Source organism: Lactuca sativa, chromosome 9 (assembly GCF_002870075.4).
Source record: "Lactuca sativa cultivar Salinas chromosome 9, Lsat_Salinas_v11, whole genome shotgun sequence".
Taxonomy (NCBI): domain Eukaryota; kingdom Viridiplantae; phylum Streptophyta; class Magnoliopsida; order Asterales; family Asteraceae; genus Lactuca; species Lactuca sativa.
In genome coordinates, this window is record NC_056631.2 from 17,940,836 (window position 1) to 17,965,307 (window position 24,472).

The following is a 24,472-nucleotide window of genomic DNA, read 5'->3' on the forward strand; positions in this document are numbered from 1 at the left end:
TATTTATTAACAAGCATGTTAAAGGATTTGTAGTTTAAAATCCTTATATTCCTTCTTTTAATAGAATCACTAACAATAAAGAATATGGATGGGAAATCTTTAAAATATGGGGGTCAATATTTGTCTTTTTTACATACTCGGTTTTCGGGTGCCTTACCAAAAAAAAATCTCGGTTTTATTATAATCAAATAAATCAAATATATTAGGATTATAAAATGATTAACTTAAGCATTAAATAGTGGAGTATTAAATAATAGTAACAATTTCCTTTTTAGGTCATAATATTTAGATAATCCAGCCGACTCAACTCGCAATATGATGCGGGAACCCGTGTAAACGGTCAAAACGGGAATTCTCACCCGTTCTTCTCTCGCACCCGCTGATACACACACGCTTTCTCTCTCTAAAATTGGCATGGATTCCAATGGCTTATCATTCTTCACTTCTTACCACTGCCATGGCTAAGCTCTTGTCGATTTAAAAGCCATTATAAGACGAGATCGGAATTGCAAGAAAAAATGTGGAGGTCGTCGTTTTCGCTATTGAAGCAGGGGGTGACGTCGGCGGTTGTTAGATCAAAGCCGGTGTCGTTCGGATGGAGAAAAACCGGTTTCGTTGAATCCAATAACAAGTTATGTTCTTGTTTGTTCTCAACTTCGGCCGCCGGCGGCTGCGGCGGGGTAGGGTTAGGGCAAGGGGAAAAGGGTAATGACAATAATGATAGTATAACGTTTGCAGAGGCGAAGAAGCTAATGCGATTGGTGAATGTTGAGTCCTTGAAGATGAAATTGACTACCGAAGGCAAGGAGACGATTTGTTATTCGGAACTTTTGGAGGCGTGTGAGAGTATGGGCGTCACGAAATCCAACGAGGAAGCGAAGGCGTTCGTTAAAGTTCTTGATGAGGCTGGTGTTGTTCTTATTTTCAGAGATAAAGTTTATCTTCATCCAGACAAGGTATAATCTAACATCCATCCTTCTCTTCATATCTCTACATCTGTTTTGTCGGATTTTCTACCTGATTCTTTGCTTCAAGTAGACGATAAGTGTTGCATCCTTTTGGGGCATGAAAATTAGATCTATAATCTGTGAAGTGGTTATGGGATTGGTGATTAATGGCGTAGTTCTTTGTTTTCATTTGAGAAGCAGTAGTTGTGCATGATTATTATTATATCACGATGGATCCTAATTAGATAATTAGATGCTTAAAGATAGAGACAGATAGCGAACCACTCTTGATAGCTATTTGGATAAAGGAGCTGTTCTAATAATGGATTTTAAGAATTGAGAGAAACATGATATTTTACTTTCATTACCAGTACAGACAATGCACTTAATTTTTCACTCAAAATAGCACCATACTTGCATCTCATTATCGACAATAGCAAAATGTAATCTGAAAATTGTGAAATGTTCTATATTTATTGCCCATAAGAGAAATGTACTTTGATTTCTTTATCCATAATGACAACATACTTACATTTTGTTACTTGTAAATTTGCAATAGGCTAATAGCAACGTACTTCAAATCCTTTATTATGGGTAAAGAAATGTAATGAATTTGCTCTTCTTGGCCTATATTTGATAGCAGGAGGAAAGTACATTGCCTACATTTCTATTTTTCTTGATTTTTGATTTAGGTTATTGTCTCTCATGGTATAACATATCTGCTTCAAGTGCTTAGAATATGAGTCAAATATAGAACCGGTGATTGCTTTTGCTTGGTGAGAGAAATTGTTTTATAGTGCAAGAAACACATGGTCTCTTTATGCATTATACTTGTACCATTTTTGAAGTAAAGTCTTATCTTTTGACCCTATTTGGAATTTATCTCAAAAGGGAATGATTACTTTTGTGTTTTGGGAAGTTGATACTTGATTCAAAGAGCAGAAAACACATGGGTCTCTTTAGACATTATGCTTGTACCATTTTTAAAGTGAAGCAACACCTTTAGTGTCAGTCTTGGATATACTGCTGCAACATCATTAACTGTTTTCTCAGGTGGTGGATCTGGTAAGAAGGGCGGTGCCGCTAGCGCTGACACCAGAAGACGATCCAAGGAGGGAGGAGCTAAGAATCCTACAAGCAAAACAGGACGAAATCGACATGTTGGCTCATAAACAGGTGCGCCGGATCCTGTGGATGGGCCTTGGGCTTTCATTGGCCCAAATCAGCCTCTTTTTCCGTCTGACATTCTGGGACCTCTCATGGGACGTTATGGAACCAATCGCGTTTTTTACCACTGCATCTGGTCTAATCATCGGTTATGCCTACTTTCTGTTTACCTCGCGGGACCCGACTTACCAAGACCTGCTGAAAAGGCTCTTCCTTTCGCGTAGAAGAAAGCTCATGAAGAAGCATAACTTTGATATGGTCCGATTCATGGAATTACAGAAGAAATGCAAGTCGCCTTTAGATTCACATCCTGCAGCCAAACATGAGATAGCAGGGGTTGAACTTGAAACACGGGATCTCTTACATAGACATTAGAGTTTAGAGTTTAGACATTGACATAAAATAAAAACTTCTACATCATATGTTGCTTCTATGTTGGAAATTGGTGCCCCTTTTTGACATTAACATAGAAGCTTTGACTTTTTTTGGTTGACTCATGACTTGTTTTTCTTTGAGAATATAGGAGAAGAGAATCAAAACGGTATATTAATGGAAATTTCAGATATTAACTAAATACTTGGTTGAATTGGCAATTTGCTTTTGTTTTTTTTTTTTGCTCTGATATGAAGTTGAAGTTGAACAGTATAAAACTGTTTTGACTGTTTGTTCTTGTTCATCTCTTGTGCTGTGATTAAAATTTTAAGAGCCTGTTACAGAAATGGTCCCTAAGATTTGCTCAAATTTTCTTTTTTGGTGCAACTTTTGAATTTCTTATACAGACTACAGATGTACCATCTATACATCTATTACAGTCTGTCTTGGGTTTCATCTGTGCAAATACGTTTTTTGGTTTAAAGATTTTGGTTGTGGATAAAATCGATTTAGATGCAAATGCAACTTTTCTCTGAAATCCGTTTTAGATGCAACGAGAGAAGAAGATGACAGGTTAACCGTTGGTGTTGAGGAGCTTGTTGGGTTGATGGGCCTTGAGGAATACTAATAAAAAAAACATAAAAAAACAAAAATGAGAATAACCTGGTCATTTTATAAAGGCTTGATGATTTATTTTTTACAGTGCTAGTCGCCAAAAGTGAGAAAATAACACCATGAGTATTGTCCATGCAAAAATTCAAAAGGTGGACCAAGAGTTACGTCCTCCTCTTGAGTTTAAAATTGAGAGGAAGAAAAGGGGAAAAAATATTTTCTTCTTATTTTCTTGCATTCATCTTTTCAAATAAATTTTGAGAACATACTTCATTTTCTTTCTTTGTCTTTTTATTTTTAAAAAACAACTCTAGAACACAACTTTCCTTCCCTTTCTTTTTCTTTCTCTTTAAAAACAAGTCGAGAATATAGTCTAAATGAAACTCGAGAACACACTTTATTGTGTTTTCTTTCATTTCCTTCTCCTTAAAAAAAATTCAAGAACAAGGTGTACAAGAGTGTTACTTTTTTAGATAAAGAATGGTTAAAATTTTATTAATAGAAAAATTAATACAATAATAGGGGCAACTTGTAAATGGTTCAAACTTTAATGTCTACCCGTTATATTAGGCTCTAAGGAGTGGTCATTACCAACCCATTAGAAAAGTGGTGTCACCTCTGCGCCACGTCACCTTCACCACCAACCCACTAGTAAGAAATGGTCACAACTCCATAATTACTTTTTTTTTTTTTTTAAATTTTTTATGATTAAATTAGATAAAAACATAATTTAAAACATAATAAAATATTTTATATTAATTAAAACCACATTACATAATATAAAACATAAAAAATTAAACATAAATTACTAAAAAAACATAAAAACACATAGAAAATGAAAACTAAAATACTAAAAAAAACATAAAACTAACTTAGAAAATTAAACCTAAATTACTAAAAACATAGAATAGAATCTAGTTGCGATATTGGTCGAGAACTTCTTGTTGAATTTTCAAAAACACCCTTAAAATTTTCGGATCGAGATTCGGTTGCGGCACCGTGTTTATAATTTGAAGATTGGTGAATGCCAATTGTCGTCGATTCTGTTTGTTACACCCCGAAACCGTGATGGCGGAATCATTCCGGGATGGAGGACATCATGCGTAGTATCACAACAATCGTATAGCAAGCATAGTAAACACGACCAAACATTGAATACGATATGAAAAAGTGTTTACATGTAACACCCAAAGTTTTGAAGGCCAAGAAAGGAAAGAAAACCCTAATTTTTAGGGGCGACTCGGCGAGTCCAAGGAGGAACTCGGCGAGTCCGAGCGGGATCCGGGTCGAGGTGTAAGTGACCAACTCGGCGAGTCTGGTCTGTGCGAGGAAAACCCTAAATCTGGGACTTTGGGCGCTATTTAAGCTCCTTATTCTCTCCATTAGGGTTCCTTAGAGCCTCCCTCATTCAGAAAGCGAACCCTAAGCCTCCATTGTTGTGCATTCAAGCTTCCAAGCCATTTTTGGGTGGATTGAAGGAAGAAGAAAGAGGGGAATCAGTGAAGCTTCAAGGATTGGCTTCGGATCTGGAGTTTGTGGAGCCTTTCTGAGATATTGAAGGTAATAAGTCGTTTCTCTCCTTTAGATCTTCCATGGTTGTGAGATTTGGGGCTTTTAAGCCATGGTTTGTCACCCATTTGATTTAGAAGTCGGATCTGGAGTTGCTACTTCAGATCCAAGTGTGTTATGGTCTAGAGAAGCATAAAGTATCAGCTCTTGAGTCAATTTTTGAAGCCCCTTGGCCTTAAACCCTAGTTTATGGTGTATTTTGCCTAGATCTCCATCTCTACACGTAAAGTTTGCAACTTTACGTGAGGAATAGGCATGGGAAGGGTGGATCTACAGTTTGGAGTCCATGCATGACTAAAAAGTCCTCTGCATGTTTGAAGATCTGAATGGACTCGGCAAGTCCTTTGAGTGGACTCGGCGAGTAGCATGAAGACGAGGAGGAACTCGACGAGTGGGATGAACAACTCGTCGAGTCAGATGATGTTGGGCAGGAACTCGGCGAGTTGGATGAACAACTCGGCGAGTCTGTTGAAGGTTGTCCTGGACTCGGCAAGTTTGTTCTTGGACTCGGCGAGTCAGGTCGTGAAACCCCAAACCCTTCGAGTTGAGACTCGAAACAGTGAGTCAAATGGAGACTCGGTGAGTTGGACGGGTCAGGACTCGGTAATCGGTAGACTCGGCGAGTCATGGACTAACTCGGCGAGTCGAGTCGCTAAGAGGAGGACTCTTAACATATGAACTCGGCGAGTCAATAGGGTGACTCGACGAGTAGGGTTGACCTGGAAGGTTGAATTTGACCAGGACTTTGACCTTGACCAGAGTTGACTTAGTTGACTTTCGGGGGATAGTTAGGCTAATTGTTGCATTGATATTGGTAGCTCGGGGAGCTAGTGGAGCAGGAGTTCAGAGAGCTGTCGGTCAACAGCTAGAGGATTATCAGCAGAGTTCAACAGTGCGAGGTGAGTCTCCTCACTGTTTGTATGGGTCTAAGGCACCAATGCCGGCCCATTTAGAATATGCATGAAAGACCAGGGGCGGCTCCTGGCACACAGTATGTTATTATGTATGGTAGGAAGACCCGAGGGTTAGCCCTAGGCAATATGCATGAAAGACCAGGGGGCGGCTCCTGGCACACAATATGTTATTATGGAAGATAGGAAGACCCGGGGATTAGCCCTAGGCAATATGTATGAAAGACCAGGAGGTGGCTCCTGGCGCATTGTATGCTATTATATATGAAAGACCAGGAGGTGGCTTCTGGCACACTGTATGCTGTTTAGCTAAGTAGAGTAGTATGTACGGTTGTCTTTGTGATACTTGCATAAAAGACCAGGGGGTGGCCCTTGGCACATGTCTGTAAGACCAGGGGGTGGCCCTTGGCACTTGTCTGTAAGACCCAGGGAGCGGACCAGGCTTGACCAGGAAGACCACACGCGGCCCGTGGCATAATGGCAAGGCTATGTTTGGCACATAGCACCTTACTTGATTATGGATAAGTCGGTTATGTATGGTTCTTGGCTATGAATGGTTTGTATGGTATGTGGTATCTGGGGAACTCATCAAGCTTCGTGCTTACGGTTTTCAGTTTTGGTTTCAGGTACTTCTGGTAGCGGAGGGGAGAGCTCGGGGTGATCGCATGGCACACACCATAGACTAGACAGCCTGGGAATGTTTTACTCTGATAATGAACATGTGTTTTGGGAAGTAATACTCTGATTATGTTTTGGGATTTACGTTTTTGCTCTAAGTAATGTTTTATTAAAAGAAATTTTTTAGTCTTGAATTTTGGGTCGTTACATTACATCAGTTTAAAACCGGTTTTAAGTACATCAAAAGTATGTAGTCATATAAAAATATAACTCTTATTGCTCCGGCTCCTCAAAATCCAGCAGGTACCTGTCTACTGATTCCCTGAGAATAAAGCAGTTTTGAAAGAATATCAGCATAAAGCTGGTGAGTTCATATGCATTTAGTTTTTGTGGAAAATGTTTCTTCGAAATCCTTTTTGAAAAGTGTTCCTCAAGAAAATCCTATATTTTCTTACGAAAAGTAGTGTTAAAAGAGTATCAAGCGGTAGAATGCAAACCATCAGTTTTAGAAATGCTAGTGTTATCCTAGGAAAATCTTATATTTTCCCTAAAAACATGTTATTCGTCCTAGAGGTAGAGATGACAGTTTAGAAATCGTTGATTGCTATCAGCATATATAAAAGTAGTTTCATTACTTAAAATAAAACAAATGAAGAATAGAGTCCGTAAACAAAGTTAGTTTATACTTATTTTGTGAGTCGTATAACCATACTTGATATGACCGAGAGACATTTATAACGTTCTTCAGGCGTTAAGCTAAATGACATTTGTTCACCCAGGTGTGGGATTGTCAGTCCCGAATAGATCTATTCACAAATCTCATGCTCTCCCTCCAGGAGACTCTGGTTATACTAAAAGGATTTATCACTATATACCTAAGGGTATAGTATTGAAGTAGCGCCTCACAATTCTGTATAATCTAGTTTACTAGCGAGAAATCAGCATAAAACAATAATTATCCTTGAATAAATGTACTTTATACTTCTGAGAAAACATATAACATAAACTAAATTTGTCGTAGTTTATATATATTTATTTATGAAATCTGATTAAGTAGAGACTGCCTAGAGGGTTATCCCAAACTATACCTATTATAGTTTATTAGAGTTGATATGGAAAATGCTTTGTAAAAACCTTTCTGAAAGCTATGAAGTTGTATTTCCCAAATAGAAGTTTCCCTTATGTTCAACATATTACAAAAAGAGATAAAATATCTGAATATGTTATTAAACATGGAAATCGTTGGACTGCATTAATAAGTTTAAAACTTTAACAAAATACTTAGCGTTTGGCTTGTATTCCCCCCTGAAAACATTAAAAACACGGAAAATGTAGGGGTATGAACTCACTGTTTGACGGATAATTCGAGTGGATGATCGATTACGAGTGTTGAGTGTCAATTGAGGTTTCGCACTCAAGTGGATCCTAGTAACATATAATAGCACATATATGTATTAGATTTAGGTATTCCATGAAAAAACATGACGGGAAACCACCCTAAAGACTTGGAAATGCTTTTCGGGACCTTATGTGATCAAACAAAGGAGGTGTATGGTCATTAGGGTGTGTGTGCGGCCAGGGTGTACGGCCAGGCTGTGTATGCGGTTGCACACAGGAGTGTGCGGCCGTACAGAGGGTGTGTGCGGCCGTACACATGCTAATACCAAGTCCTATTAGTGAATGAAGGCCAAACTCTTCACTTTGGAGAGCTTTAAGGTGTGTACGGCCACCTTATGAAGGTGTGCGGCCGTACACCTTCATGTGATGAAGAACATGATGAACTTTGATGGTTAAGGGCTTAGATCAATGGGTCCTTCATGTATGATAAGCTAGGTGATGGAAAACTCACGTTTTTGAGGATTTGAGAGCGTTCTTGGATGAAGTTTTTAGAGAGAGAAAGTAGAGTGCAGCCAAATGAAAGGAATGAATGAAGGGGTCACCCTATATAAATAGGGATGAGTGTGCGGCTGGAGGATGGGTGTGCGGCCACACAACCATGTGTGCGGCCATACACTCGGGTGTGCGGTCATACACTCCTTTTGATGGAGTGTTTGGCCTATATGCAACCCTAAATCTTAAACCAACCCATCCCTAATTCAAATTTTGGTTGTACAAGGCTTTAGATCATCCAAACAGGCTCAAAACAATGCTAAAGATAGCTGAAACGAGTTTAACATTGATAGAATTTGACTAAGGTACAAGATAGAAGTTTCGGGTTGTCACACTGTTCCTCCGTCGAAACAATTTTTTTTTTTGTAAAAAATTTAGAGTTTTGCTGATTTTCTCCACTAGTATGTCCTCGTTGGTTATTTTCTGCTAGAAGACGCCCCCTTTCTTGCTTTGTTCCTTCCCGGTGGTCGACGAAGTTGGACGTCCGGTGGACCCTCCCCATCAGTGGCGTTGAACTCATCATTGAGATCGAGGTTCACACCAATGTCCGACTCGGATGTTCTCGGCCTTTTGTTGGAATCGGTGGTAGATCCCGAATGCACCGTTTCCGGATAAAGGAACCATTTTGGACCATTACGACAATCTTCCCATGTTTTTTGGTTGGCAAACAATTTACCATTGTTGGTAATTTTGTATTGGTACAACGCGGTTGATAAAATGTTGAAATCGTTGCTACCACTTCGATGCATATTTTTAAGATTGTCAAATACGCCATTAAATTTGGTGCAAGCCGCTCGATGGTCACACCATTTTGCATTGACCGAGTCGTATGTCCGACTCGTTTGCCTTCCTAATAATGCGTGGAAGTGGTCTAAAACACGATTTCAAAAGCTTTGACCCGATTGCGCGTTGCCGACATCCCCGTCTTGTGATATGAAAATCTAAGCTTTTAGCTAAAGTTGCCTCATCCTCCTCGGTCCATTGCGTATTTTTTCTTTTTTGTTGGATCTTTTGATTGTTTTTGCCTTCTACGACTTGGTTGTGTTTCTTGAACCCGTTCATCGTCGCCGTCATTGTCGAGGTTTACAGGTTGAGATTGAGATAATGGAACTTGAGATGGTTGTGAAGTTTGTTGATGTTAGGAAGTTTGGGGTTGAAATTGCGGAGAAGGTTGTTGTTGAAAGGCTTGAAATCCGAGTTGAACAAATTGTGGTGGTTGTTGTTGGTGGTGGTGGTAATGTGGGTGGTATGAAAGATCGGTGAATAGAGGTTGTTGAATGGGGGATGATAACAATTGCATGTAGCCAATATTTGCTAGCGGATTTGGAGTGTTTCGGGTGAGTGGGTTATTTTGGTTTGGATCCATGAGGAAAGAAATTTTTTTTTGGTGAAGTGTTTGTGTTGAAAATATGTTTGTGTGTTTGAAATGATAAAAAAGGTTGATATATATATATAGAGAAAGTGGGTATGGTAATTAATTAATTAATTAATTTTTTACAAACGGTAACAATTCAACGGTCAAGAAAGGAATAACCAATCATCTCATGCGTCTTCTCTCGTATCCAGCTTCACGTCACGCCGAACCCACCGAAGGTTGGGACGATGTTCACGCGTGAAGGGGACTGACTCATCAGCTCCCACACATCTTTACCCCTACCACTCTGGGTAGCCTTAACCCTAGCAAAATAATGAGAGATTTTATTAGCATCCGAAATTTGTCATGATGATCTTATTTGAAATGACATGTATTTGAAATGACATGGTTGACTATTCGAGACATTCAAATCGATTTTACCAATTTAAATTGTATTGTCTTATATTTTCATTTCCTTCCTTTTTACTTCATCTATTTTAATGATTCAGAGTGTAAGGTGTTATATTTTTACTTTTTACTTTTTTCCCTTTTATTTTATTGTAACTACGTATTATTATTTTTTTCTGACAAATTGTATTGTTTTCTAATATATGTGTTTAACAACACCCCAAATTAACATGTCAAAGCCAAACAATTGGATATGTCAAAACGGTTTAAGTTTTTAGTAGGGATGATGATCTATAAGCATTTTTTGTCCATTTTAAAATATTATATAAACAATTAATTTGTTAGATATTAGTTATGGTTACAAATATTTTAGAGACTATGGACTAGATGCAAAAATGATTATGAACGTGTTTGACAAAACTAATTGGTAGTTACAAGTCATATGTTTTATTTGTTAAACAAGTGTTTTACAAAAATAAATTGTTAAACGAATGTTTTATAAAAATAACTGAAAGCTTTTAAAATGTATAAAATTACATAAAAAGATAATTGTTTAAAAAAATAAATATATAAATATACTTTTAAGGGCAATTTTGAAAATTGATTAAAATAGTTCAATAGTTTTTCTTAAACATTACATGAAGTATGCTTTAGATCTGGAGCTTTTAATTTACACTAAAAGCTAGATGTACTTTTTTTTGTTTAAACTTTAAATCGAGCTTTTTGTTAAAAGTTAAAAGATGGATGATGTCAAACACACATATATGTCTTTTTATTTAATATTGTACTTTAGCATAATACTTTCATTTATATATATTAGGGTTATTGTCATTATAGCCCAACGATGTTTAATATATTGGTTTAAAAGGTCCCTCGCGATTTTTTTTTTTTGCCTTTTAGGGGTACGAACTTGTGTTGTACCTACTAATAAAAGGATGGACCACATTTTAAGCCGGTTTTACCGGTTACAATAAGCTTATTTGACTTTTTTTTTTTTTAAAAGCTAAAATTGAAAGAATAATCCATGTGAGTTTTTTTCTTCGATAAACCTCCTTCTTCTCTTATGAATCGATTTGTAGCTCTGGGTTTTAACGATCGCGGGTTTCTTTTTTATCTCTTCCTCTCCAATCGATCTCACAACCTCCTCTCTCTTGTTCTCCTTCATGTCGTACTGCAGAAACATAGTTCACCCAACCTTCTTACCTTCGATCGAAATCGAGTTGCAGGTTTGATGGAGTGAGATGAAGATGAGTGTGTGGGTCCATCTCCACTCACTTCCTGCATCTGTTCAACTTCATCCACCATGTATACACAAAAATGGAAACCCTAACCCTAGCCCTAGCCCAAATCTTAAATCGCTAAACATATAAAATTGCAATTTAAGCCCTAGTTCCAATGTTCTCTAATGAGAAAAAAACGAAGAGAGTTGAACCTCAGGCAGGAAAGAGGTGAACCTTCTAACTTTAGCTTTCTACAACAACGAAGTGAAGATATGAGCATCATAAATTGTATCTTTTTTACAAAGAGAATATGAATCGGAGGCCAAATCGGAAAACATCTCCGAAAAATCATCCAAATCTAACGCACCGAATCCACTTTTTTCTCTCTCCAGAACGTTCAACAACTCCTTGAAGAAAACGACGTCGCAGGGGAGGACGAATCTGTCAGTGGTCTGGAATCCGAACTCCTCCTCCACTTTGTTGAGTAAGGAGACGAACACAAGTAGGTTGAGAAAGTGGGTGTAATGACGAAGCAGCGGTGTTCTTCACCAACGTAAACGGCAAGAGATCTGACAGAGGGGATGCAGGGGATGCAACGACAGCCAACGTTGCACGACTTGTTTGAGGTGGACGATCTGGCTAATTTTGTTGCCCCTCTTATTTGTTTGAACTTCAAATTGGTGATTATGTCAACGTCTACAACGTTTTCGGTTCTTCAATTTCATCACTGATATGTTCCATCCTCTAATTTCATTCGGAATTTCTTTGTACTTTTTAAATTTTGGTGAAAGATAAAGGAAAAATCAACGTGGATGACACATAGGCTCCACGTGGACCATTTAAGTTGAACAAATGTCATGTGGCATATCAAAATTGATGATTAGGAAGGGGTTCACCGGGTGGCCCCTTCATATTTTTGATAATGGCTTTTTTAAAACGGTAAAACACAAGTACGTACCCTAAAAGGCAAAAAAAAATCGTGAGGGACCTTTTAAACCAATATACTAAACTTGGTTGGGCTAGAATGACAATAACCCTATATATTACAACATTGTATTTTTTTTTCTTATTAAAATGTTGTATTTAAAAGTACGAACAAACTTCTTTGTTTGGACAAAAGAATATATCTCAAAATAGGGTTTAATTGCGAAAATTAACAACATACTTTACCAAACTTATCTTTCATTTGTTAGTTCCAGGAAATATAACTGTTTTGTTTGAAGGTGCAGCCAATGGCAGAATCAAATTTCCATATCCAATTTGTAAAATTTAAAATAAAAGATATTGAAAAAACCATTAGTTTAATCAGAAAATAAGCTTCCTGTATTCATCTGCCTCTTTAGCCATTTCCTCCATGCTTCTATCTTTTCTTTCCTTGTCCAAGTCAAGTGTCTTCTTCAGTTCCTTCTCCTTCTCATCAATCTACACATACACATAAATATTATAATAACAATCAGTAATTCAATTTCCAAACATAATCATATTCATATAAACCTTCTTCATTCTTGAAAATGAGCAAATAGAAAGTGGTTGCAGGTATGGACTTACAGCATCATAGATCTCATCATTGTTCTCAAAATCCCCACCTTTCCTAGGGACAATGTGGATGTGAACATGAGGAACTGTCTGTCCTGCTTGGGGCCCATCCTGAAATAACATGAAGCATGTCAACTTCAAGATCGCACACATATATAAAATGGAAGGAATCACATTCCATTCCATTCCTTCCCTGATTCCACCTATATATAATATAAGGCAGAAGCAAGAAATAACAAAATTGGGAATTGAAGCTTACTTGGATTGCAAATGTAAGTGAAGAAGCTTTGTGGTACTTCTCAAGCTGTCTCCCAATTTTTTGGGCCGAAATCCACAAGTCACTGGTCTCCTCTGTGGTGAGGTCAACAAATCGCTTTACTTCACGCTTTGGGCAAACAAGCACATGTGCTTTTATTGTTAAGTAAACCAAAGAGATCCAAATTTCAAAGAATAAATAGTGATGTGAATGGGCAACATGAAGAGCATATATATAACTCCATTTCTATAATGTATAAACTAACTAGCATGCTAAAAAAAATCGATCAAGTCTGCATCACCTTTTCTTGAATGCACAAACTGATCATGGGAGGCAACTACTAAGTTATTTATGCACCTAATCTGTATCTATGTTTGATTCAACTTCATTCGAGTGTACAAAATCAGTATCAGTTGACAAATAACAACATAGGGCAAAACTATAAGCAGGCATTCAAAGGGACTAAAAGATATATGAAGTACTACTACTACATATTCAAGCTGATTCCAGTGTAAACTTGTTCAAGGATATGACCTGTAAAAGAAAACGAGGAATAGTCAGAATTAACTATGGTGTAAAGCAACGGATTATGATTTTATGAGTAATAGATGATAATGGAAGTCACAGTTAACATTTCTGAATCCTATTGCGTGTTGGGACACAATCCTCTTACACCTAGGGTTTATACAACATTTTTTTTCTTTGAAATTAATCCACAACCATTAGGTCGAGGAGAATGAAAGGAACCTTCAATACCAGACGATGATTGGTACTGTTTAAAGAACATCTAATCATGGATTAACAATTTAGCATCAATGCGGTAGCAGGTATAAAGATACTAGGGAGATCATACGAGATTCCGTCATCAAGTGCATGAAAACGAAAACAAAACCCTAAAACAACAAACCAAAATTAGCACTACAGGAACGAACAATTACCAGGAAGAAGAGGGCGGAGATTGACCAAAGCATATGAAAGATCAGTAGAATAAAATACTTCCTTTTGATCAATCTTGTAAGGTCCAAATTTATAATGTTCCGCCTCCATCTACACGCATCAATTTTCAATGATCGGTAAAAGAGCAAACTGGAATTTACAAAGAAAACAGAAAATGGAAAATTTTGATGTTACTAGCTGTGAATATATGTTGCCACTCACCTGAGTGGATGAAGCAAATGATGCTCTTGCGATATGGAAACGAGCAGCGGTGGCCGGTCGGAGTGCTACGGATGAACGGAAAGAGGAGAGTGGTGAAAGTAGCGATGGTAGCCTTTCCATTTGTACGTGAAAATGTCCAACGGAGAATTGATTTTTATTTTCCAATTTTACAAAAAATACATATTTTTGTTTAACTAAAAAGAAATCAGAACACATTTTCCAATTTATCAATTTTCTAATCCAATTACACAAAGCAACGGTGACTAACATTCTTATCAAATTCGTACGAGTAATGAGTCGAATCATTTTGAACCATAAAAGCGTCGACTCGGTAGTATGACTCGGCCAAAAATTGCGAGTCGTGCGTGACTCTGACCGAGTTGAGTCGATTCATGACTCGGTCGAGCCATATGTCAAGTGTGTAATCAAGCAGGTAATTTGGTTATTGAGTGGGTCCTAACATTTCTTTTAGACAAGCTATATATCCTAGGCAATGATAGACATTTTCTATATAAAAATGAAAAACAAAGGAGAAACTTTCTTGGATGTAAGTTTTCTAAGCTTCCGACTGTGCGCAAATCATGAACATCATTCAACCCTTCTTCCAACCTAAGGGCTAAGGTTGAAGTAAGGAAGAAAGTGTTGGTTGTTCGGTGAGCAAAGTTGATGGCTAAATCTCAAGGAAATGTCCGGTAAATATTTTGGTAAATAAAAAGTCATGAGATTTTTTTAAAAAGTAAGAAAGGTCTTTACCTTAAGAAGTGAAAATACATCACACTTTATTTATTATTTTATAATGTTAGTAACGGTGAATAATTTTTGAAAAACATTATTCTTCTAATCCAGTTTATCAATTTTCCAATCCACTTACCCAAAATACGATGTGATGAGCAACATGGCAATGATGACTGACATAGTTGTCAAACTCATACAAGTCACAAGTTGATTCATTTTGAACCATAAAAGAGCTTACTTGATAGTGTAATTCTGTCAAAATCATGAGTTGATGCTTGACTCGTGACTCGGTCGAGAAATATGTCACATATGTAATCGATTTATCCAACATGTAATTTGGTTATTGAGTGGACTATAACCTATATTTTTTACAAGGAAGCACTGATAACATTTTCTATATAAAAATGAAAACAAAAGAGAAACATGTAAGCTTTCTAAACCTCTATAAATCATGAATATCATTGACCTTTATTCCAACCCAAGGTTTGAAGTAAAGAATAGAGTGTTGGTTGTTAGGTAAGCAGAGTTGGTATCTTGATCTCGAGGAAATGGCTTGTAAATATAATATTAGTAACAGTGAATAATTTAAAAAAAAAAACATTATTGTTATTTTAAGTTAACAAAAGATTGATATATATATATATATATATATATATATATATATATATATATATATATATATATATATATATATATATATAATTTTTTTACTATCACGAAAATTACAAGTCAAGTCGTGAGTAAAAAAAATTGTATTTTCGAGTTAGGATTCGACAACTATAATGACTGATACTGTCAATCACATTACCAATACCAATACTTCTTGTATTTCAATTTCATTTTTTTTTTTGCCATTTCCATGAATCATGATGGACTTGTCGGGATGCATCGTGAAACCATCAATAACATTACCAATACAAAATATTTCATGTACATAAGCATTTGATGTTACATACTTTGAACCAGAGAACCTTGATGTAGTATCAAAAAGTACCTTCAAAAAAGGCAACAAACTTTGCACATTCATCCAATCCATGTCTCCAATCAACCCACCATCAATCTTTTTAGCTCCTTGACACAACTTGATGTTGGGAAAATTAGGTTTGCGGTGGAGATCTGGATACCAGCTTGGATCGTGATATCACTTTCCGAACTTATATTTCTACCCTATGTCTGGGTTACAAGAAATTCAGCCTAGGATAATCCAAGCGGACACCTACGTTTCTAGGCACAGAAAACGTAAGCTATTATGCTAAAAGGTTATGTGAATGTGTGATGAAAAATGAGAGCTAAAACCGTCCGTCTTCTGGAAAGGAAGAGTTGTGTATATATACTAAACACGATAAGGATTTCATTAGGGTTGGGTCGTCATTACTTGCTTAGGAAGCAAGTAATATTAATCCGGATTAGGGTTACCAAAAACTAACGAGTTTCATTAGTTTTACCATAATCACCCTCAAGAAATTGAATTTTCCATTATGTTCCCACATGCAAATCACCCCAGCCAGGGACTCTGCCCCTTGGACCCCGCCAAAGGGGCGCTGCCCCCGGACCCCCGACTAGTCGTCGAACCGGCTTCTGACTCGATCTTATACATGCGTGCACTCCGCACGAACCCCGTACATGTATTAGAGTACAAATCATGAAACCCCTTAGCTCACATGTTATTTCTGGTTACTTAAAATGGCATGGTGACACTAAAATCACAAACACTTGAATCTTTCAAAATCAAGTTTGAGAACGCTTTCCTAAATTTAATTGCGCTCTCAAGCATCAGGTAAGTCGAATTCCACCGTGTTTCAACATCCATGGAAACCAAACTATTGCTTTCTATTTTTTCCTCTTGAATGCACTTTTTAAATCTTTGAAGCCTTGCAGGAGAAGCCCTCATATATTTCACAAGTGCACATATTTTCTTTATAGATGAACGAATATCACTTAAAGCGTCCCTAACAACTAAATTTAATACATGAGCAACACATCTCATATGTAGAAAAGATCCTTTCAACACATCGCTTTCCCAATGGTTAAACACCTTTTTCAAATGGTTAATTGCTACATCATCTGAGCTAGCATTATCAACCGTTACAGTCAAGATGTTTTTCAATCCCCATTTAATCAATCATTGCTCAACAGATATGCCAATTAGTACCCTTGTATGACTAATGATTGGACAAAAATTGATAATTCTTTTATGTAAACTCCAATCGTTATCAATGAAATGTGTGGTCAAACACATATAACATAAGTTTTGTCCTGAAGTCCAAGTATCTGTGGTTAGGCAAACTCTGGAAGACAAATTTTTAAAAATTTATGTTAACTTTCTCCTTTCATTAATAAAAACAAGTGTAGCAATCATCAGTAGAGGTCGAACGTGAAGGAACAAGAAAATGAGGATTAACTACCTTCATAAATTCACGAAAACCCTCACGTTCCACAAAAGAAAATGGCAACTCATCAAAGATTAACATTTTAGCTAAGGATTTCCTAATTATGTTTTGGTTGAACTCCCACAGCTTAAGTATTGTTACAGTTTCAACAGAACCATCATCGTTTGCATGTGTTTTGGACTCGAGATCGATAAGCTTTTGTTTCTTATCAATATTTGGTTGGTATTTTTTTCCAACTCAAGATATGATTTTTCAGAAGGGAAGTACCATATACAGTTGCACAACTGATCCTACGTTGACACTGTATACACTCTACAAATCCGAAATGCTTGTATCTTGAAAGTGACCCCACCAAATAGATTTTCTTTGCTCACATGTATAGAAGGGGATTCACTTGTAGAAGGAGTACGAGGTGGTTTTTTATCCTTTTTCGGGTTTGAGGTCTTTTTCTTTTGTTTCTTTTTCCCTTTGTCATTAGTCATCACCTCGTTTTCAGATACAAATTCGTATTCTGAGCTAACTTCATCAACAATTCCCATTGCGAAAAAACTGAAATAATACATGTTATTGAAGTTGAAAACATAAACACTAAATATGGTCTAAAATGACAACTTTTGAAAAATGGAAACTGTTATGACTTTTCGGAATCTGTTGTTTAATAGTTGAAAGTAATACATGTGAAATTGTTGATATGCTGTGATGGCCTGATAGGTTATTAGAAAGTATCTATAAATAATATATTGTGGGAATTGAAAGTGGAGAATCACAATTTAAGTGTAATATTATCTAGAATCACAAATTGAAAGTGGTAACTGAAAGTAATACATGTGATAAACAAATACGCATTCCATCCCACTTAAGTATAATATTATATAGCGTTTCTTTCCAATACACATTCTATATTTCCCGACAAGGCTCAAATCCAAGAACCTAAGTGAAATCACAACATTTGATGATGTAATCGAGACCAATATACAATAACATAGTTACTAATTAGTGATTAGTAATTACCTTTAGGTTTTACCGGTCGGCACTCGGAGTCGACAGTAATTTGGAACGATGACGTGAAATCCTTAGGAACGATGACGTGAAATCTAGAGCGAGTGAATGGTGACCTTAATGGTGGCTGTTGGACTTGGGTGGACTTCGGTGAATGTCGCCAGTCGATGCTCGAGGCTTGAATCAATTGAGCAACTTAAGAGTTAAGAAGTGCAAGAACTTGATATTAGAATAGTGGAGACTGGAGAGTGCAGACTAAACCCTAAAACGTCGATAACTTTCTTTCATAACCCCATCGATCATCGTACCCCTTTTTAACTTTTGAGTTTTATTATTACTTTTTATGATGATATTTATTATTATTTATCCTATTTAAAACATAAAAATATCAAATTTGTATATATATACTTCGGATTATCCGAAAACCCAAAAATCCTCAATATCAATATCCGAATCCGTATCCGGAAAACCGGATATCCGAAAAATCAGGTATCCGGTTTTACAGATACTTTCAGATCGGGCTTTCGGTTTTCGGATCGGTTTTCCCGGATACGGATATTTTTTAGCACCCCTACTGATACGAGGAAGATTTACAATAAATTGTAGACAGAATTGCAAAAATGATCATTGTGGTTTCTAATTTTATATGGTTAAGGTCCAAACTTTTAAAAAGTTGTATATTTTTAACATAGTTTAGTTTTGGATTTTGTCCCTATCCAAACTAAAAGACTATTTTACCATAATTATTTATTTTCTATGATTTTAAACATTTTTCTAAATATTTAATAATTACTAAAATAAAAAAAAATACCAACGCCCTCTCACTCTTTCTTCAAATCTCATTTCCCCCTCACCATTCTCTTTCCCTTAACCGGAGAATACCTCCCCATCACCAACTCCCGACCACACCGCCTTCACCAGTAGTCACCTTGCACCACCACCCTTGGGCCAACTCTGGTAAAACACCTTCCTTTTTTCCTCTCTCTATAATCACACAAATACATTGCGTGTATGGTTTTTTGCTTCCGCATCTCCTCCTCGCCTTTCTATTTTCCTTCACCGGAGAGTACCTCCCCTTCATCAACAACCACTCTCGCCCTTCCCCCCAAATAACACAAAATCTACAGGCCCTAATTTCCAATATACTTAATGTCTTTGGTGCTTTACAATTCCTTTTATCTAAATAAACAACACAAAATCCATCAACAGTCCAAAAGCCAACAAAAACGTTATCGAAAACCTACAAGTATTTTCCCCAAATTGATTTCTGAAACATGTAATTATCTCGAGACAAGGTTTTTTTTGTAGACATATCTGTGGTGGAGGAAGGCGTCGGTGATTGTAACATATGAAGCTTATATGGTTTTTCACAGCTTCGACGATGTCTGTCGCAACTCTATTAACATGTGAGCTTGTACAAGTCCGATGATGTCAAAGATTATGGGGTTGTTTGTTTTTTTAAGAAAAACCACTTCTAGCTACGCCGAGCAGCACTCACACAACACTTGACATTTCATAATTGTTTGTTTTTTTAGAATATTTATGACTTAAAACTATGTGTGTGTTACGTGACGCAACACTGGACCCTCCTCTTCAAACCACTTCTCACCTTACTTTAAGTTATATTATTCAACATAAATTTGTTTTAATTTTTTTCAACAACATGATTATTATTTTAATAATGTTATGAAAGATATTATTAACAATTCGTGTATATTTTACATAATTTCAAAACCGTTGGGTAAATTTCATATCAATATTTCTTGTGTGTTACATTGTCTATAACCAAATATTAATAACTTATAAAGCTAATCATTAAAATTAAAAAAATTAATGAACTTAACCGGAAAAATAATTATTGTCTTCTAAAATTTATAAAATGAACATGTTGTTCGCTAAATTAACAATTTTATTTATTGTTATTTAACAAATGTTATGTTTAATTATTTTATATAAACATATTTAAAAGTCATATCATATCAATGGTCTTTATATTTGATTTGTATATGATTAAACTAAATATTTTTTTTTCATTTAGAATTATTTTTAAATTGTTGTATGGTTATTTTCAGTTTATTGTAGTAGCATGTAGACATTAAAAAACAAACATATTTGTTATTATAAGTTGCAATCGTTTGGTTCATATCTTCTGCTGCAGAGGGTTATAAATGTGGTTCGTAGAGTTCATGCGTTTTCGTTTTAAAAAAACAAATACACATGTGTGGGTTTGTACGTCAAAGATTATGTGGGCGGTAGTGACCAATATGGGCATGGATTGTGATGAGGGAGAATGTCAACGATTTAGAGTGTGGGAGGGAAGGGAGATCGTGCCTCGTGGGACACGAAGAGGGTGGGGTGGGTTTTTTTTTGGTTTGTATTAATAAAATTTGGTAAAATGATAAAAATAATGGGAAAAAAATTAAAAGGATAAAATAGATCTTTCAAGTTTTTTAAATATCAAAACCACAACTAAACTATGCCAAAAAACCATATCTATATATTTTTAAATGTTTGGACCCTAATCATGACATGATAAAGCGGTACCATTTTTTCAATTTTGTCTAATTTCTATATGTATTGAGAATTTGAGATAAGTGTTTGTAAACACCAAATGAAAGAATTTATTGATATCGGGGTCTATATAGAATATGTTTTAAGTTCGGGGGTTAGATTATAAAAATGGATGGGGAAAAGATATCCAGTTATCCATTACAAAACACCATCTTCACCATCACCAACAAATTCATAGCTACAATTGCAGAGTGAACGCCCCCTCCTCGGGCCATAATCGAAGCAAAAAGATGGCCAGCGCCACAACTACATGGAGCATGTCGTCTCTGAAATCTTCCCTCCCTTCGATTTCTTGTTCGATTTCTTCAAATCCCCATTCTTCAGTTCGCTGTTCATTTCGGCCACCAACGTTTACGCGGTCTAAACCTAATTCGAAGCCTGTTTTTGGATCTTTCCTTGGACTCGCCCCTCTTCATCCACTTCTGAATCTCACTTCTTCAGGTAAAGTGTATAATCTATTCGACTGTCTGTTCTTCTGTGCTATAATGTAGAATATGGTGTCGGTTTGATGTATTTTCTGCTGTGCATTTGGTTATTGCTGATAATTTTGTGCAAATTTAGGCTGGTTTTAACCTTGTTTGCTTGCATAAGTTTGATTAATTTGATGGATAGAATTCTGGTCTTAGAAGGATGTTACAGTAGGAAGAAATTCTAGGTTTTATCGAATAAAGGACATAGCGAGGGCTGATGATAGTCTTAAACAGTAATATGATTGTCGAACATTGGAAGCAAGTTTTAGGTTATCAGCTTGCTGATAAACCTTACCCTAAAAAGATTCCATATTTGCATCAAATTAGGCAAAATCAGAGTCTGGAGAATGTTTTCTTCTCAAACAATCATCTCCATACCATGAATGTAAATCTTTAGCATGAAACAGTGGTTTTGACCATAGCTTTGTTTAGCCTTGCTATAATCTTGTTCAATTTTGGTATAGGAAACAATGGTTTTGAGCATAACTTCACCATTATTGACAATGGTGGCCGTGTGTCTGCCATGAGACATGGAAGGCGGGTCCCGAAGCTGAATCGGCCACCTGACCAACGCAAAGCACTCCTTCGTGGCCTAACCACTCAACTTCTAAAGCACGGGCGGATCAAAACCACAAGGGCAAGGGCCAGTGCTGTGAGAAAGTATGTGGACAAGATGATCACTTTGGCTAAAGAAGGTTCACTTCATAAAAGAAGACAAGCTCTTGGCTTTATCTATGAAAAGCAAATCGTGCATGCGTTGTTTGCAGAGGTCCCTGAAAGGTATGGTGAAAGAAATGGAGGGTATACAAGAATTATAAGAACTTTGCCTAGGAGAGGGGATAATGCACCAATGGCATATATTGAGCTTGTTTAGGTTATGTGATTCTGTTATCTTTATTGTTATTGTTACTGTTACTGTTTAGACTCTTTTTGAACTTCTATCGGTGTATAATATGATTTTGAATGTGTTCTAAGGGTGGTTATGCTCAATGCACTTATCATTTTTGACCGTTGTTGACGTTCGGGTTTGGCCATTTGTTTTAAAAGATGCAAACTTGTGTCGTTTTTGTTGTTGAATGTGATATGGAGTTTTGTTTAGGGCCTATGGATGCTCTTTTTAGAACCGGTTATGTTGTCATTCCGATGTGAAGTCAGCAATTATCATCTTTTAATGTTTGAATCAACTGATTGTTCTTATTATCTTATTATATAATTGATCAAATACTTTTTCTTTATGATAGGTCAAATTATTATCGAATGGTAATCTAAATTTATATATTTACGTATTCTTTTAGCCAAATTCCGAAGTTCTATACTTATATCTCAACAGAAGTCCCTTTTGGGTCATTTTATGTAATTATTATTATAACCATCCAAAAGCCCATAAAACTTGTTTTGTTACAACCATCAATTTGATTTTTAGATAGTCAATATTAATATCATATAATTTATTTCCAATGCATGTCCAAACACCCCTAAAACTTGTTTTATAACAACCATCAATTTGATTGTTTGATAATGGTTGTGATTATCATTCCATTACAAGATACAATGAGCGTATAAATACATATACAATGGTTATGATTATCATTCCATTACGAAGAATACAAGGAACATATAAATACATATACAGGAGAGGCCTTGGGTTGATAAACACAATGGACATGAGCCATACAAAGTACGTATACAAATGAGTCCGCAAACACCCCCCTACAATTTGATCGGGAGGATGGTTATGGATGTTCAAACTGGTCTTGAGTTCATTGAAGAGATGTGAAGCATGCCTTTGGTGAAGATGCAGTGTACTGAGCGGAAGACAAACCATGGAAAACATAGACCAAACCTCGAGCCACCCGATCACAAACAAAGTGAATGTCAATCTCGATATGCTTGGTTCATTGATGTTGAACCGAGTTCAAGGACATGTTGACAGACCTGATGTTGTCACAATAGACAATAGTGGCTTTGGTTGGTGGGCACCGAAGCTCGTGAAGAAGGTTTCGAACTCAGCATGTTTCGGTTAGTGTGTTGGCTACACCATGGTACTCAACCTCATCATTGGACTGAGAGATAACCCCCCTGACATTTAGACGACTTGGATATTATATTATCCCCAAGAAAAACACAGTAACTGGAGGTGCATCGAGGAAAGACTAGGCACCTACCCCAATCAACATCAGAATATGCAACTAGATATGAAGAAGAGGACACATGGAGTTGGAGTATATGGTCAAGGGTGCCTCTGATATAGCGCAAGATGCACTTGAGAGCATGCATGTGAGGCTCTCTAGGGTCATACATGAAGAGACATATTTGTTGAACCGCAAACACAATATCCAGACGAGTAAATGTAAAGCGCTTCAGTGAGACTGTGGTATGGAGATTGGTCGAAGACCGGAGGGCCCGTGGCATCCATCTTATTAATGGTCTTGGATGGAGTACGAGCAGGGTTGCACTAAAGTATGTGTGCTCGCTCTAGAATCTATGATGCATATTTTCTTTGAAAGAGTAAAATACCATGTGAAGTGCGAGTAGCATAGATACCCAAGAAGTAGTTAAGTGTCTCGATATCAGTCATCACGAACTCGTGGCTAAGTTAACCACTAATTGACTGGATAAGAGTTGTAGAGGAGGCAATGAACACAATGTCATCTACATATAGTAAGAGACATGTTATACATGTACCATGATGAAAGGTAACAAGAGATGAATTTGTCCGGTGTGCCAAAATCCCTATGAAGGGCATGCTGAGCAAATATCTTGTACTAGGCCCATGAGGCTTATTTAAGAGTGTAAAGAGATAGTTGTATATGACATACATGATTCGAGTGGCGCGGGTCGTGAAATCTAGGTAGATAATTCATGTATATTATCTCCTGAATGTGACTGTGAAGAAATATTTTCTTCACGTCTAGCTGATGAATAAGCCAATGTCTCGAAACAGTCAAACTGAGAACAATGTGTGTAGCATTTGGTTTAACAATCAGACTACAGGTCTCATCACATTCAATACCCTGCTGTTGATTGTGACCATCAGCCACTAGTCGCGCCGTAACACCCGGTCCTTGCATGTAAATTACTTTCTCTGTTTCTTAAGTGTAAGTGTTGAATTTTGATCTACGCATGGTGTAGATAGCCTTATATACGTTGTGTAGAAGGAAACTTGGAGACGAGACTTTAATGATTTACGCAGGGCGTACTCGGCCAGAGCCCAACCCCTAATTGCGGGGTTTTGATCCATATTTAATGACTTAAACTTTCATGATACCCTTCCATCCTCAACCTCTGT

The 24,472-nt window shown here is 36.7% G+C and overlaps 3 protein-coding genes across 3 annotated transcripts; 2 read left to right on the top strand and 1 right to left on the bottom strand.

Annotated features, from left to right (window-relative positions):
• The first annotated feature begins 303 nt into the window (after positions 1–303).
• On the top strand, positions 304–2,688 carry LOC111908448 (calcium uniporter protein 6, mitochondrial). Its single transcript, XM_023904274.3, has 2 exons — positions 304–956; positions 2,001–2,688. Exons 1-2 carry the CDS (start codon positions 519–521, stop codon positions 2,487–2,489), a joined length of 927 nt encoding a protein of 308 aa, XP_023760042.1. The 5' UTR covers positions 304–518; the 3' UTR covers positions 2,490–2,688.
• A 9,545-nt stretch (positions 2,689–12,233) lies between these two features.
• Positions 12,234–14,948, bottom strand: LOC111908447 (bifunctional bis(5'-adenosyl)-triphosphatase/adenylylsulfatase FHIT). Its single transcript, XM_052767530.1, has 6 exons — positions 14,890–14,948; positions 14,019–14,130; positions 13,799–13,907; positions 12,864–13,012; positions 12,617–12,715; positions 12,234–12,490 (listed from the first exon to the last, which is right to left on the bottom strand). The coding sequence occupies exons 1-6, from the start codon at positions 14,946–14,948 to the stop codon at positions 12,374–12,376; spliced, it is 645 nt and encodes a 214-aa protein (XP_052623490.1). The 3' UTR covers positions 12,234–12,373.
• A 5,917-nt stretch (positions 14,949–20,865) lies between these two features.
• Positions 20,866–22,188, top strand: LOC111908445 (50S ribosomal protein L17, chloroplastic). The gene is made up of 2 exons (XM_023904272.3): positions 20,866–21,154; positions 21,648–22,188. Exons 1-2 carry the CDS (start codon positions 20,944–20,946, stop codon positions 22,055–22,057), a joined length of 621 nt encoding a protein of 206 aa, XP_023760040.1. The 5' UTR covers positions 20,866–20,943; the 3' UTR covers positions 22,058–22,188.
• Positions 22,189–24,472: the final 2,284 nt, after the last annotated feature.